Below are 17261 nucleotides of genomic sequence, written 5' to 3' on the forward strand. Positions count from 1 at the left end.
CTGCTTCATCTACTGACTGCCTGATTGCATGGCTGTCCTTAAATCTGAAACTCCTCAAAGTTGGTACGTTACCAAATTCTGTCTCAGGAAAGTGCTAGCACATTGGGATGTGATACAACAGAAACGAACTGCTGTAGTTGTTACTATACCTGTCATATTTATGAATTCATATCATTTGCATATTTCAGCATCTCTGTGAAACTATCACGACGCACCCTGTGAACCAGATATGGTATCCTTACCTCTGAGTCACAAAGTCTCCGTTAATATAATGCCTGTTATCTTCACTTTGTGACACATCCAACTATTTTCCACATATTCATGTCTCGGGAGCTGGACCGGTTACTTCTGTGTGACCAGCTTAAAAAAAAAGGATGCTTTTCATAGTCCCTAGCTGGTATGAATTCAGTTACATTTTAAGGCTGAGACTTCGGTGTTGTCTTTTAGCGCTAAAAAGCAAAAACTCTTTACTCCTGCTGCAGGAAATCTTCACAATGGAGATCATCAGGCCAAATGTAATAAAAAGCTCTTTAGACATGGGAAGGCCTGGAAGTTACAGGTTGCAAAAATCGCACTGTATGTTCAGCTGTCTGTAACCCAGGGACAAAGCAAGCCCTATTGCACCTAACATCTGCTTCGTAAATCTGGAGATCTGAAATTTTCTCTGTTCCCTGTTTTTGGTTGTTGTTTTTTGACAGATAACACGCAGAATATCTACCGGGTCAGCCCAGATGGGTCTCTGAGAGTCACCTTTGCCAGCGGAATGGAAATCACGCTTAACACGGAGCCTCATATTCTAGCAGGGGTTGTCAGCCCCACTTTAGGGAAGTGCAATATCTCCCTTCCTGGAGAGCATAACTCAAATCTCATTGAATGGAGGCAAAGGAGGGAGCAGACCAAAGGCAATATCTCCACATTTGAGAGAAGGCTAAGGGTAAGGCTTCCTCTTGTGTAAAGTGCAGTGTTCCCTTTGAAAGCCATTGAAGTAAAATCATGTTGAAATGTTCTACTTTGTAAGAAGAGCAATGGAAAGTTTGTATCAATGGTGGGCCCCAGCCATGAATTTCAAAACCAAACTCCTCCAACAGTCACAGGGATGTTTGATCTCTGCTTGATTTTGGTTGTGAGACTTGACCTCAAGACATAATTACTTTTTTCCTACCTCTTCTTTTTCAACTAAGAACTTAATTATGGCTATGGAAGAAGCTGTGAGCAAAGGACAATGCGTAGTTACTCTGGCACAGCAGCAGAGTTGGAGCCACATTCTGCCTCTCTCGGATCTATCAACGCTCTTTCTTCTGGGGGAAATAACAGGTGCCAGCCTCTGCCTGGGGCAGAGGGTCTCGCAGGGCACACCTTGGGTGTCCTGGCCAGTGCGTCCCCTGCAAGCCGGGGTGATGTAGGGCCTCCCTGTATATCCAGACAGGCTGTGTATTCCACCCTCTGCCCCCTCAAACGCTCTCAAACCCCCTCACTCCCTCTGGCTGGGCGACACTAGGGCTCTCGTAAAGGATTGCTTTAACATTGCATCTATAGTTTATTTTTATCTGTGAGGAGAACTCGCAGATTACAAGGACAGATGGTCAACATTCAGCATTTAATTAGGCAACACTAAGGCTCAAAGAGACTGCTACCTTGCAGGACAGGTTTTTTATGAAATCCGTTCTGTTTTCCACATGAATACCCCTTAAAATGCCTGTACCAGTAGTACGACTGGGAATTTTAGCCTTAAAAATATTGCATTATTAACTACAACCTTTCTGGATGGGTATTCTCTCTGAAAGGTACATCTGTTAGATCTGAAAATATATAGATGATTATTAAAATCTCTGGATTGTATTTTGGTTATGAGAGACTATGTATTTTTTAGAAGTGTATCATCTGTTTGGTTTTCAACTGCTCTGATCAATCAAAAATGCAAGACTCGGATGATCTGGCCAGACTGGCCACTGCATGTGAAACACGTGTTTGAAAGGACATCTTTCAGATTTGGGAGTCACAGCTACTTTAGTAGGATCTTGCAAGTGGGGAAAAGCTTCATTTAGTTTTTCTTGCCCATCTTCTGACTGTCTCCTCTCTAGCACAGTGGGAGTCCTCATAGCCCTGTCTAGGGAGGCAGCTGTACTTACTGCAGTGGCAAACGTGTGTTTAGATGGCAGGATCCAAACGATGGCCCCCATGGCTCAAGTTACCTAATTGATTTTTGTGTGATTTTGTGCTTAAGTAACTGTATGGCTCATTTTTCTTTAAAGATCTTATGCAATAAAATCTTAAACGGAAGGGATGTAGTCAGTCATCTATTCTGCTTACATTGCCAGGGCCAAGTTGTTCATGACAGTTACATTTAATACAAGTACTTCATCCTGCACAATTTTCCTATTATGCAGTTTATATTTTCTGTAGTTGAAATTGATTGCAGGTTCTTTTAACTCACTTTCACTTGCTTCTGTATGATCCTTAATATTGCCTGCCAAAAAGGGAGGAAAGTCACAAATTGGTCAGGATTAAATGGATTCTGGATGGAGGCATAAAATGTTCATTGAAATACTGCTACAGTGAAGCTACCCAGAGCTCAGCTGATTGACCTGCCTCTGGATCAGTCTACTGGTGCACCGAAACACTTCTGTACTCCTCTTTCTCCTCCTTCACCTTCATCCAGTGAGGGAATGGAAGGTGAAGGTGAAGTGTAAGAATGATTTCGATGTGCTACTGTCTTATATTCTCTGTCCTTCCAAAAGTATCCACTAGCATCACAGGAGTTGACCATTGTGTTGTTATTTCTGTAAATTGTGTCTTTTTATACATACCCAAGATCAAGGGGGCTTATGGGTTGTCCCTGCCTGCTCAGGAGGACAAGTCAGCTGCCTGTATTACAGTGTCTTCCCCTCCCTTGAGTTTACTGAGCTCTAGGACCATCTGTCTGAGGGCTGTCGGGGCAAGGCTGGAGGGAACCTGGTGGGACAGCACATTAAATGAGGATTTGATAGTGGAAAGGAGGAGAAATATTCTGCGCATAGGATAAACCATGTAAACAGACACAGGAGAAAGAGACAAATGGATTATATCGAGGCTGTTATTGCCAATAAGAACGACTTTGGAGGGTAGGTGAAATATATGGATCCTGGAGTTCGGCTTTAGCACAAAGAATTTTGCATGGGACGCTGATGGAGAGGGGAGTCGGTGGAGGGGGAAGGAGCTGGAACAGTGCAGCTGGCGAGGAGGGCAAAGGAGCAGCAGAATTTACCTAGAGACAGCTATCTTTCCTTGGTGACTAAAGGAAATATGCAGGACAGCAGGAGCAAAAATACCATCATATAGTGTGTTCGAAGCAGTATGCCAAATAATGAAAGAGATTTAGGGCTTACTGTTGACAGATCCTTGAGTACTGCTGGGGAAAAAAATGTAGCATCATTAGAAGCCCTTATGCTGGATGAGGTTCTGGTGAAACCTGCTAAAAACTTCCAGTGAATTACATTTTAAAAATAAAGTTTTTAAACAGTTAATATGCCATGACTGGCATAATAGGAAGTGTTTTAGAAAGCTCGCAATGTAGGGCAGAAAGAACTATGCTGAACTTTGAAAATACATGTAAAGAAAAGCTCTGGGGATTGGACCAGTTCTCAATGGAAATGAACAGACTTGCCAGAGCAAGTTAAAGTTAAAGCAAGTTAAAGAAAAGCAACAGCACAATGGAAGAGTTTTCTGAGGAAAAAACAGCATAAAAATGAGGTTTAAAGACATTACTTGGAGATCAGTCCTGATACTGTCACTGAAAGAAATGGCTTTGAGTGCTAAGAGGTATAAATTAGAAAGCAGGTAACTGGGGATGAGGTAAAGGATGACCTAGTTGAGAAGAAGAAAGCTGTTCCTTCTCCGCCTCGTCCTAACATTTTTAATTCTTAATCACAATTAGCAACCCTTTTGACAGCATGTCACTCTATGAGTGTTATTTCCAGTTTTGAAGAGAGGCCATTGTTAGCACGTTCTGAATAATGCTGTAAACGTTACGTTTTAAAAAGTGGGATTTTTGCACGATGCGAATTCCCTGCTCTAGAAATAGAGCAGAAGTGAGTAAGTTACCTGAAAGTCTAGAACAGACATCTAACTTTAATCTCGGTATCTAAATCAATGTGGGAAACAGGAATTAATCACAGGTTTCCTTTAAGTGCAGAACTGCCTGCCCTGGCGCTTCCTGAAAGTATATAAAACCATCTGTAGACATGTATGCATTTTATATTAATAATAAATCTATGTACAATCAGGCGTTTTAACATCAATCTTTATCTAGCAAGACTTCTTTTTTATCAATTGAACTGCTATTTTAATTGACTTCTAAAAATGAAGCAAAGGCTGTTGTTAAAACCAATAAGCATGATGCATAGTAATATACTGATTAGAATGCAGCTCTGTTCCCTCCTGCCTTTTGCATAAGTTAGAGGAACTTGGCATTGGATGCAGTCCAGGTTTTATAACGGAATAACTACAAAATTGAAAATTGAATGCTTGGCCAGTCTTATTTATTTTTGCTTTCTTTCTTTTTTTAATAACAAAAAAGGAAGTAACTCACTGGCCTCAGTTCAAAAGTTCTTCAGATACCGGCTTTGACAGCTATGTTTATAATTGCATTTAGCAAATGATCTCCCTTTATTCACCAGTCTTACAGCAAGTTCTCATGATAGGACCAAATCCTCTGCCAGTATGTATCTGTTTACACTGACTCAAATCAAAATACAGAGAAGGAAATAATACAGTCATCTCATCTGATTTACACGTTGTAGACAGTTTAGGTTTGAGAATGAAAGTCAAGAGAAGCGCACGTTTATGTGATTATTCACGCCGCAAAATTTCTAGCTATAAAACTAATGGAAGTAGAGTCAACGAATGTTTAAAAATATATAATAAATATATCCTTGTATGCACTACTGATATTGTTATTGAAGTCACCTGAATTTTCACCCTGTTTTCATCAGCTGAAATTCTGACCTGACATTGCTTTCAGAAACCGTTTTTCCCTTGGCTTGTAACAGAACACACGAGCTCCAGCCTCGCACAGGGGCTCCTTACTACATCGTATGCACGTTGGAGGAGTCGTTTTTAAGAATCCAGTGGAATTTGCAATCAGATCTTCAGTGACAATGTTGAAATGAGGCCTGCTGCCCATGTGTCATCCTCTCTTGCCTTGAGAAGGGTGTTAAATTTAACTTAAATCTAATACAAGAAAATAAACAAACGAGACGTTAAATGTGGCATATAAGAGAAGTAATGGCATCCACCCAAACCTTATTTTAACTCTGTAAGCTTTCAAATACTGCTGCTGTCCACTTCGCTGCTAATTCTGCCTCTGGTTTTCATTCTTATTTGTTGTATCATCCCTGAAATTTAGATTGCAAGCAATTTGTATTCAAGACTTTCTCATAACTGCAGTAATAATAATAATAATAGTAATAAGAACATCAAATATGTACATAGACAGTAAATGAGGATGAGCTAGCGTATATCCCCTGCTTGCTTTTCAGTTATTTTACCACCAAGAGGGTTTGTTTTCAGAAATTGCAAGAAGTTTGCAAAGATATATATTACTATAAATTTAATCCATCAGACTGTAAACAAGCAAATATAGTTGAACTAAGCATCACATTTTACTTGGGCTCCTTAACTATCATTAGAGCATAAATCGTAATAGTTACAGCAGTCTACGGGGGTATGTAGGTATTTTACAGCTATTGTAAATTAACGCTATTAAAACTAGACGTGTGTGTGTACAAAACCCCAGGAATGGTAGTCGAAGAAAGAACACCAGCTTCTTCTAGATTTCCAAATTATTTTGTATCTAAAAACAGAAAGGGGCAAGGGAAAAAATGTTCTTTCTAATCACTACCACCATATGATCCCAGCTCAAGTTATTATGCTTAACCATTTACTTAACGGCTGTGCCTCCCGGTCTCGGTGAGGAGCGAGCACGGCGCTGTGCCCTGAGCTAGCACCTGCACTGACATTACCTCTGCTGTAAGGAATTTATTAATTGGAATAGATTAATACAAGTGATTAGATAAAATGCAGTAGATTAATACAATGAGCGCGTTGAGCATTGATCTGAAACAGATGAGTCCATGAACAATGTCTTACGGTTCCCTACGTTATATATCTCTGATTTAAATGGAGTTTTAATAGTGATTGCCCGGTGACTGACGTAAGGAGGAAGACCATGAAAGCACTGGATAAATATATTTTGTCTTTATGAATCTGGCTCGGCTTTGAACTTGATGTCAAACTGAAAATTGGGCTGCCCCTCTGCCTTTTCCTGTTGGACCATGAATGTTAAGAGATCGTAGCACAGTCGCTCTGTTAGTCTGTCGGACACAGCGAGTTTAACAAGTGTTGCAAGTCCCGAATGTGGTGAGAGAGCTGCAACAAGGAATGCGGCTGGCACCAGGCACCGCTGCTGCTGGCTTTCACGAGCTCTGGGAGCGGGCTGGTTTTGTGAAGAGGGATGAGGATGCTGGTGAGGAGGCTCCTCGGGAGCTGCCGGCACAGCTCTTCCCTTCGTGGCATCCGTACGCAGCCTGGTGTGGGCTATCCCAGAGCAGTAGCTGACCTGTCAACATTAACGGAGCTTCGGAGAGAGGATGCGACGTAGGGTACCTTTCTTAATTTGTGGGCTTATCTGCACATCTTTGGCTGGAATCAAAAAGTCCATCCACAGAGAGATGAAAGTTGAGAAGAAGGAAGAAAGAAGAAAACTTAGGAAAAGGTGAGAGCAGAGGTGAGGCTTTAGCACATGGAAATAGGAAGCATCCTGTGATTACAAAGTATAACAACACTGAATGCAAGCGGTATTTTGTTTCTTGGTCCTCCTGTTTCTCATCTGGATATTTGTCTATTTTCTTGTCTTTAATAAGGCCTAAATTCTCCATCCTAATGTTGAACCATTGCATATTTTTATTCCAGCTGACACAGAAGTGTTCGTGTTGTCTGTAAGACGCACTGTTTTCTTACCGTGCTGTATCTTTGTGTTTAGGCCCACAACAGAAACCTGCTCTCCATTGATTTCGATCATGTAACCAGAACAGGAAAGATTTATGACGATCATCGAAAATTCACTCTTCGGATTATGTATGACCAGACAGGACGCCCAATTTTATGGTCACCCATCAGCAAGTACAATGAGGTCAATATCACTTATTCACATTCTGGATTAGTCACCTATATCCAAAGAGGAACCTGGACTGAGAAAATGGAGTATGATCCAAGTGGGAACATCATTTCCAGAACATGGGCAGATGGTAAAATATGGAGTTACACATATTTAGAAAAGGTAAGTCATTTAAAAAGTGGATTGTTGTACCAAAGCAAAAATATTTGTTTTGAACTACATATTATATTCTGAACTATGTTATAATGCTACCTCTTGCAAGAGTATTTAAGACTTCTTAAACAGAAAATGCCTAAAATTACGTAACTAGATAAAAATGTGTCTGGACATGCTTAGACCTACATGTGACCTGTTCAAACCTGGCATAGGTTAGTTGTGAAGAAAGTTATCAGCACCTCAGATTTGTTTAATTAATAGGGGAAAATGACTTCTTGGTCTCAGTCTAAGTTCAAGTGAACAAAGGACACTCTCGCTGTTGAAAAATGTGTTGCTACTCTGTATAACATAGTCAAAAATATAACAGTCACTGAAAGGGAACTTTTTGCTCCCCACAAACACAGTTCTTTCTAGCCAAAATTATGAGCCAGTGAGTACAAGCTTGCACCCATTCAGTGCTGCGCTGTAAAAAAGGGATTGATCCTGTGAGGAGACAGATTACTTCAGTATTTATGAGGGCCATTTGCTGGGGGGCAGAAATTAATATGACATGAGTTAGCGCTCTGCTTTTATAGTGACTTCATGTCTAAATTACCTGAGTATTGTAATTTTCGTTTATGTCTATAGGTAATGGTCACAAAATGGGGGAATAAGTGTTGTACAGACTAAGGAAGAACAGCATCTCCTTCATCTGTAGAAGCATCTCATTTGGTCTTGTCTCTCAAAACCAAAAAGCCAATCCGTATTTTAAAGCTTTCAGAATTTAGTGTGAAATTGTATTCAAATAATAGCGTCCTTTTAAACTTTTCTTTTTAAAGTTTGCAGAACATTTTCTCTGAACCTCTTAACCACAGGGAAAGGCCAGGAGGGGGCGGGTGAGGTAGAACTGATAGGGGGTATTACACGCAGGAATTCCAATGACTTTGAAGTTATTTATATATTAAAAAGTTCCAAACGTGTACTTTTAAGATAGACTCTGTTGTACTTATTTTGAATGTATTTAAGCTTGACCCTCAAAAAACTTAAACCTAACCCAGAGTAAAAAACAATTTATACTGAAGAGTGCATAAAAATGTGATTCCTTCCTTGTCTGCAATGCGGTATATGGTTCTCACGCGAGTTAAAAAGATTGGCAAACCCTAGAAGCTTCAGAAGTTTGGTTCAGATAAATTTGTCAGGGCTTCTTTTGTCTGTATGCACTTCTGCAAATTGCACGTAAACAGGCATTTAGTACAGCTTTCAAATATTTAGGCAATGTGCCTTTTGGAGAAACCTTTTTTTTTTTTTCTTTGGGCCTAACGGGCTGTAATTTTGGAAAGATGTATGCTTCTTATCTTTCCAAACCACTTTGTCTGCTCTTAGTTTATGATGAGCTTATAAATAAAGCCATAGCACTTAAAACTGTTATTCTGGAATGCTACACAAGTGGCCAAATCCTGATCTTATTGAAGCAAATGGCAAAAGTTTACTGGTTCAGGTAGCAGCAGGCTTGGGTTATGCTATGACTTGTCATTAAAATTATTGAAAGTTATATACACCGTGGACATGATCTCCCAGCTATTTAATGTACTTCAATCACTGTTTCTTCCTTGTGCCAAAGAAAGATTAATTCATTGTCAAAATTAGACATTGAAATATCATTTTGTGGCTCCATTAAAGTCACTAACTCGTTGTGTTAATTATGTAATTATTGCTAAAGGTTGTCTGAAACCTCATAAGGCCCAATGATTCCTTTTATCAAAAAATCAATTATATAGTTTGCTTCCAATTCATAGTTATTTGATTCTTCATTTTTAGCACTTGATGAGTTAATTGTACATGTTCAAAAATGTCTACCCCTTCCAAAATTAGCTCCAATAATTTAGGTTTTAAAAAGCACCATGATCATAGCACTGTAAATGATTTTTACCGATGAGATTCAGTTCTTCCTGTTTTGGTCACTTCCCTCAGTTAGTTAATGGTGTTATAAAATCCCCTGAATACTCCAAGCTGGCTTCCAAAATCCTGCCGTTTACCACCAGACAAAGCAGATGAGCAGTTGCGTGTGTATGTTGGACAGAAATGACATCTAGTGGTGATGCTCAGCATTTCCGTGTATTCCCAGTGGAGCTCCCAGTAATTGCCACTGGCTGTTTGTCTCAATATACGACGTGGCATCAATCATTACGTGGTTGACCAGGCTCTGGTTGCTTTTGTAAAATGACAGCTTTTTGGATGTTTTATGAGCTCTGAAATCCTTTAAAACAATTAGAACCCAATTTGTGCAAAGAGTTGAAAAATCTATTGTAATATTATTAGGGTGAATTGGGAATTAACTTTTTTTCTCTTTATGGTAGCCTCTAATAGGCCAGAGAGGATACGAAGTCTCCAACCTTTGTACTGTCTATCCTTTTACTATCCTGGACAAAAGTCAAAAAGCCACAAAGTACTGTAAAACTGGCACACGGGGACACTAAAGTTACATTAGAGATGTTTCTGATCTTGTTAGTCATCCTCTGTCAACGGCGGACAGCTTAAAAACTGGCCCAGGAGCAGTATAGAGAGAGAGGCGTCACATCAGTGCGAGGAGAGAGTCCAGCCGGTGGTTTACTGCAGGCTGGGGACTCTTGACTGAAGGTGAAAACAAAATAAACGCTGGGCGCGTTAGAAACGCTCGGCAGACCAGCAGTAAGGCGATCCGAAAAAGCTCGGTGTAGAGGTCTGTCGTCACCCGTTGGCGGAGGGTGCCTTGCGAGCGGCATATGTCGGTGCTCTCTGGCTTGTGTAGAGGGGACAGATGTCTTTCACCAAGGGCAGGAAGAAATACATCTTGGGAGGGCGGGGGGCCGGGCGTGCTGAGAGGATGGCCAAGGCTTCGCCTACCTTTGGTCCTTTGAATAAGCACTTGGGTTATTTGTCAGAGCAAGGTGGCTCAGGGCCAATGTTACTTAACGCATTGCAGGGCTGAGCTCTCGGTGTTTTCTTCCCAGAGAAGATTTTTGAGCTCAGAGGGGAAAAAAGCCTTTTTTTCTGATTCCTTTCCCCGATGCTCTATAAAAAAGCAGTCACACTGTTCTTCGTAAGACTTTGTTTTGCATGATGTCTCAATCCTACAGAAGCCTGACAAATTCGCTTATGTGCCTGGTAGGTTTGGGCTGTGAGCGGAACTGTGCAGTGTCAGCGCTCCGTCTCGGCTCCCACAGCGCGGCAAGGATGCGCAGCGCTCTGGTCCAGCCCAGCCACTTACTGGAGCTGGGGGAAGGCTACAAAGTTCCCCTCTACATTTTTACTCTGTGCTTTCATTATGCTTGTTTCACCAGCGAGCTTGTAGTCTGTGACAGTGTGACTTTGCACATGACTGCTGAAAAGGTTTACAGAACCCAGTGTCAAATTTGCACCAAAAAGAGTCTGCCGTGCTTGCACATTCATCTGCCAAACGAACAAACAGATTTCATTGACCAGCCCCAATTCACCAACACAGGGCAGATATCAAGTACCTGTGTAGAAATTATATTCTTTGTAAACATTAAAAAACTTTCTTTCACGAAGAACCTGCAGACTGTTTTCATCCATGTGTAAGCATGGAGATACTGTGACCTCTGGGGCAGCGTGCATTTAATAGAAGACATACAGAGAAGGGGGTGGGTGTGCGACAGAGATATGCAGAGTGCCAGTGAAAGCTAAACACCTTGTACACACCATTGAAAGTTTCCCCTTTCCACCTCCTCTAGAAACATCTGCTGGTGCAGATGCTCTGCCTGTGTGTGAGGAAGAGGTTCCCTCTGGTTTTGCTTCCTGGGAGGATGACCTAAATATTTCAAAGCAACATAGCAAGTCAGCATGAGGCTGAAACGCTACTGAGCGCCACATCTGCCTTCCAGTTTGGAGGTCCTTATTATTATTCTCCTCCTGTTTTGTACCACCTTGCTGGCCAGGTCTCCTGGAGCTGAAAGCTGCACTTGGAATTGTACGCAGTGAGAGCGAACTACAAGAGCGGGTGGTTGTTTCGGCATTTCCTTAACCTTCAGGCGCTCACTAGATGAATAATCATTTGCTTGATCAGCCGCTTACACTGCCATTCCTGTTTGATTGCAGTCCGTGATGCTCCTGTTGCACAGCCAGCGCCGCTACATCTTTGAGTACGACCAGTCCGACTACCTGCTCTCGGTCACCATGCCGAGCATGGTGCGCCACGCCTTGCAAACCATGCTGTCCGTCGGGTACTACCGCAACATCTATACCCCTCCGGACAGCAGTGCGGCTTTCATCCAGGACGTCAGCAGAGACGGTCGGCTTCTGCAAACGTTATATCCTGGGACGGGACGCAGAGTCCTTTACAAATACACCAAACAGTCCCGACTTTCGGAGATTCTTTATGATACTACACAAGTCACGTTCACCTACGAGGAATCTTCTGGGGTTATCAAAACAATACATTTAATGCATGACGGGTTCATCTGTACCATCAGATACAGGCAGACAGGTTTGTGTAAATGTGACTACTTTGCTAAAGTTTTGGCCCTGATCCTGTGCATACCTGGCATGAAATTCCTTTATTTTTATGGCTACGGGTTGTTATGTTTTATGTTTCAATAGAAAATATGTCTGCTGTATGTGTCTATGTCTGCGTCCATAGGCATATATAGCTGTCCCATTTGGAATACAGTTTTCTTTTTATTGCTTGGTATGGAATAGCTCTTATAATGTTGGATTGGTTTTATTCCACTGTATGGATATTTGCTAAATACTAAATCAAGTTGTTTTATTGTTTGTATTTTCAAGTTTCCCTGCTTATACCATAATATAACATAAATTCAAAAGGACTGTTTATATGAGAAAGGAAATCACCATGTAAAAGAAATTCAGTTTAGAATTATCTTGTAACTAAATAGAAATCATAATTATGAATAAAATAGGATTCATTTAAACAAATGCTAATAAAATATAAATATTTGGTAGAGCAAGCATTAATAAAGGCTTGCGAGAGAATAATCTAACGTATTCTTAGTTAATGGTACTCTCTGAGACAGTCAAGTAGCAATAAGGCTCAAGGGTATATTTGAGTTCATTGTTTGTGCTAGATCTGTAGAATAAGTATACTGTGAACATAATTCATTATTTTTCTTGCTTTTCCTCTTTCCCCTATTTGTTTTGGACAGGTCCGCTTATTGGTCGCCAAATCTTCAGGTTTAGTGAAGAAGGGCTTGTAAATGCCAGATTTGACTACAGCTATAACAACTTCCGTGTCACGAGCATGCAGGCCATGATAAACGAGACGCCTCTTCCCATAGATCTGTACCGTTACGTCGATGTCTCTGGCAGGACTGAACAATTTGGGAAATTCAGTGTAATTAATTATGATTTAAACCAAGTTATAACCACCACTGTGATGAAACATACCAAAATTTTTAGTGCTAATGGCCAGGTGATTGAAGTACAATACGAAATTCTCAAGTCTATCGCTTACTGGATGACCATCCAGTATGATAATATGGGTCGTATGGTGATCTGTGATATACGCGTAGGTGTAGATGCCAACATAACAAGGTATTTTTATGAATATGATGCTGATGGTCAACTTCAGACTGTGTCTGTGAACGATAAAACCCAGTGGCGCTACAGCTATGACCTTAATGGCAATATCAACTTGCTGAGCCATGGAAACAGTGCGCGCCTCACTCCTCTGAGATACGATCTGAGAGATCGCATTACCAGACTTGGAGAAATTCAATATAAAATGGACGAAGATGGTTTTCTCAGGCAAAGAGGCGATGAGATCTTTGAGTATAACTCTAACGGTCTGCTGAACAAAGCGTACAACAAAGTGTCTGGCTGGACTGTGCAATACTGCTATGATGGTCTTGGAAGACGAGTTGCAAGCAAATCAAGCCTAGGACAGCACTTACAGTTCTTCTATGCTGATCTCTCCAACCCAATAAGAGTTACTCACTTGTACAATCATACTAGCTTGGAAATAACATCCCTATATTATGATCTTCAAGGTCATCTCATTGCAATGGAACTAAGCAGCGGAGAAGAATATTATGTTGCTTGTGATAACACTGGAACACCTCTAGCTGTATTTAGCAGTCGGGGCCAAGTCATAAAAGAAATTTTATACACCCCATATGGAGAGATCTACCAGGACACTAATCCAGATTTCCAGGTTATCATTGGTTTTCATGGAGGGCTCTATGATTCTCTTACTAAATTAGTTCATCTGGGTCAGCGGGACTATGATGTCATTGCTGGTCGGTGGACGACACCAAATCATCATATATGGAAACACCTGAATACTGTCCCACAACCATTTAATCTCTACTCATTTGAAAATAATTACCCAGTTGGCAGAATCCAAGATGTTGCTAAGTATACCACAGGTAAAAGTAACGTGTTTCTCATGAAAATACAACTTTTGATCAAATTCTGGTATGGATTCAAGGCTCCGGAAATCTTTTGCGTACATCCAAAGTTACTATTTGGCTCTAATCTTACACATATTAAAGTCATTTCTTTAATAGCTATCGTCTTACTGGGCTTGATCTGTTTTCTGTAGCCTTTATGGTAACCAAGAAAATAATTAATAGTAGTTTCTGCTGCTTTTCTAAATGCTAAGATTAGGGGAAGAATGAAGGCAGCTTAATTTGAATTATTTCCGTTATAAATAGATAGAAGGTACACTATTGATTTGAGCGTAGCTATGCTTTGTAATCGAATAGTTGGTTTGCTACAATAAATGCTGTAACCAGCACTGAAAACATGAGTTGATGTGAAATCATTATTTCTGCGTAGCTGGGATTTCTGCAGACTACCCTCACTTTTTTTTAGGTTTTACGTGCCTTATTGCCAGCGTCCTTTTCTTGTTTTGTAGACATTGGAAGTTGGCTAGAGCTGTTTGGTTTCCAGCTGCACAACGTACTGCCTGGATTCCCAAAACCAGAGATAGAAGCTTTGGAGACAACATACGAACTTCTACAGCTTCAAACAAAAACTCACGAGTGGGATCCCGGAAAGGTTAGCAAAGACCCTGTTCAGCTGCTTCTAATACTAAATTAAGGAATTTTATTAGATAATGTTGGAGACCGAGGAAACAATGTGACTGTATCTTTCAACATAATAGGCAAGGCAAATAGTCTAACAATGCTAGGAACTTTTAATGTTGTCACATTATATACAGGTGTCAGAGCAGAGGAGAGTTTTAAGGAGAAGCTTTCAGGAACACAGTGAAGAAACGTTGCAGCTGTTTGCAGAGAAACCATCCAAATTTGAGGGGCAAGATAAGCAAAAGGATAAAGGTGTTTAAAAATTGAAAAAGCTACCAAAAATTACGTGGAAATAAAAAATTAAAACCACAGATTTTCATCTTTGTTAGCGAAGATGCCACAAGAGATGCAAAATCACCGAGGGTATAAACAGCTTTACTAGACTGCACCTCTGTATAATTATTGCAGGAAAACAGAAACGTTGCTATGAATTTCTAGGGGTATCTGTAAAACTCAACCTTGCTCCAGGGCTTATTTTCAGTAAAGAGGAGCCATGCAGCAGCTATCAGGGTCTAGCAGTCAATGTAACTGCAACAGGACCAATTACCGATACTCTGAGCAGGTGTTCATGTGTTGATTTGACCATACGAGCATATCTTAACAAAGAAATAGGATTTTGCAAAGATGAGAGAGAAAAGATGCCATTCCTCTGATGTAGTCAGGAAAAGGAAGTATAAAGTGTTGTCAGTTCACGTTAATAGCATTTAACACGCTTCTTTTCCCATGCACAAATGACTGTTCAAAGTGCAGAGGGCTGGAAGGTCAGAGCTCGTTCCAGGTATAGGAGCACGTCCATGTAAAATCGCCACTGAGATACCAAATAAGCTACTACAAAGACACAGAGAAAGGGTAGTGATAGGTGTAGCGTTAGAAGACAAGTAGATGGTTGGAGTGGGGGTTTTTTAGCCTCAGTGGGGAGCAGGATCTACCGATCCAACGTACTTGCGTGGTTCCTGTCGTTCTAGTGTCTTAAGACCTTCACAACCTGCTTTCCTTAAAGAATGGGCTACAAAAATACTGCTATTTTACAGAAGTCACAATTAGACACACAGACTAAGCGTGGAATCGTGTGAGAGAGTACAGCTTTGAGTTCAGCTTTCCTCACGCTTAAAAGTTGAAAACTTGAAAAAGTTGAAAGCCATTAGAGTAACAGTTTGAAGAGGGGAGGAAGAACAAAAAAGAAAGAATAAATACGAAAATAGCATTTGTGTTAAACACGTTTTCCATTTGTTTTCTAGAAACTAAAGAGTCTAAGAGACAGAAAGCAGTATCTTAGGTGACTGGACAGCCTGTGTGAGTACCCAGGCTATGTAGGTGTGCACGGTATTTTACAAACAAATTGAAGATCCATTCTAAGCAATTAAGAGATTAGTAGTGTCTGTGAGACACTATCATGAACTGAAGATGCCTCTCCTGCAAACTTTATCGGTATTTTATTTTCCAGACTATCCTTGGTATTCAGTGTGAGCTACAAAAGCAACTCCGAAACTTTATATCCTTGGATCAACTCCCTATGACACCCAGATACAGTGATGGCAAGTGCTATGAGGGAGTGAAGCAACCGAGGTTTGCAGCTGTTCCTTCAGTGTTTGGAAAAGGCATCAAATTCGCTATAAAGGATGGTATGGTGACAGCTGACATTATAGGCGTGGCTAATGAGGACAGCCGGCGCATTGCTGCCATCCTCAACAACGCTCACTATCTGGAGAACCTGCATTTCACCATAGAGGGTCGAGACACGCATTACTTCATCAAGCTGGGGTCTTTGGAAGAAGATTTGGCCCTCATCGGCAACACCGGAGGGCGACGCATCTTGGAGAATGGCGTCAACGTCACAGTGTCGCAAATGACTTCTGTGATCAACGGGAGGACTAGACGCTTTGCTGACATCCAGCTCCAGCACGGCGCGCTGTGCTTTAACGTTCGCTATGGAACAACGGTGGAAGAAGAAAAGAACCATGTCTTAGAGATAGCCAGGCAGAGAGCCGTGGCTCAGGCCTGGACTAAGGAGCAGAGGCGGCTGCAGGAAGGGGAAGAAGGTATTAGGGCATGGACAGATGGAGAGAAACAGCAGCTTTTAAGCACTGGGCGGGTACAAGGCTACGATGGATATTTTGTTTTATCTGTGGAGCAGTATCTCGAACTTTCTGACAGTGCCAATAATATTCACTTTATGAGACAGAGTGAAATAGGCAGAAGGTAACAAAGAAAATCTCTGCCTTTGCGTCACCAAAGACTGCCTGTTTTTAAACGTAAAACGGTTTATTGTATTGGTTTTTCTAGATCAGAACTCTGTATATATAAATATAGAGGAAAAAACATATCCAACTGCCTTTAAATGTGACAGAAGATGGTATTTTAATATTGTTCGTTTAACTCTTTGAGAGATGACAGTGACGATTTTTAGTTCTTGTGTGGCACGTATTCAAAAATTTCAGAAGCAGAGTCCTGAGAGCTGAGCAGCGCGACCTGCGCGCGAGGTGCCCGGGGTGACACCGCGCATCCCTGCGGGGTGGGGGAGAGCGCAGCGTGCTCCGCCTCCTTCTAAAGAAACACGACTCTTTTGTTGTTGTTGATTTAATAATTCACCAGTTGTTTAAAAGGTTACAGAGCCTGATCCTGCAACCCGTGTTTTCTGGGTAGTTTTTACCCCGGGGAGATCTCCCGTAAGTTCAAGGGATTGCGTACAGAAACCAGACTGCGTGTGGAAACTTCGTAGTCGTTCACCCACCCCGCACATGTCACTCCTCACAGCTGTGATCTAAGGGATTTTCTTACCTGGGCAGCCCGACTCGTATCGGATGCGGTGCGGAAAGGCTGGCCCGTATGGCCTTGGGCTTCGCTCGGCCGTAGCCACCTTTCAGCCGCGCAGTGATGAACGCCATGTTGCGTCTGCTTTTGTACGTGGGGGCCTCTCTCGCGAGGTTTCG

The 17261-nt window shown here is 41.4% G+C and overlaps 1 protein-coding gene across 2 annotated transcripts in view; it reads left to right on the top strand.

Annotated features, from left to right (window-relative positions):
* The window catches only part of TENM1 (teneurin transmembrane protein 1), a gene marked incomplete at both ends in the record, with an annotated part of 257520 nt that extends 240986 nt beyond the window's left edge, over positions 1-16534 (top strand). For both annotated transcript variants that reach the window (XM_082004271.1, XM_082004272.1), the window contains 6 exons: positions 699-934; positions 7019-7315; positions 11384-11771; positions 12448-13668; positions 14160-14302; positions 15776-16534. In XM_082004271.1, coding sequence (XP_081860397.1) covers positions 699-934; positions 7019-7315; positions 11384-11771; positions 12448-13668; positions 14160-14302; positions 15776-16534 — 3044 coding nt within the window. The remainder of the gene's footprint in view (positions 1-698; positions 935-7018; positions 7316-11383; positions 11772-12447; positions 13669-14159; positions 14303-15775) is intronic.
* Positions 16535-17261: the final 727 nt, after the last annotated feature.

Source organism: Phaethon aethereus (genome assembly GCF_964289735.1).
Source record: "Phaethon aethereus genome assembly, chromosome: 10".
Lineage (NCBI taxonomy): Eukaryota > Metazoa > Chordata > Aves > Phaethontiformes > Phaethontidae > Phaethon > Phaethon aethereus.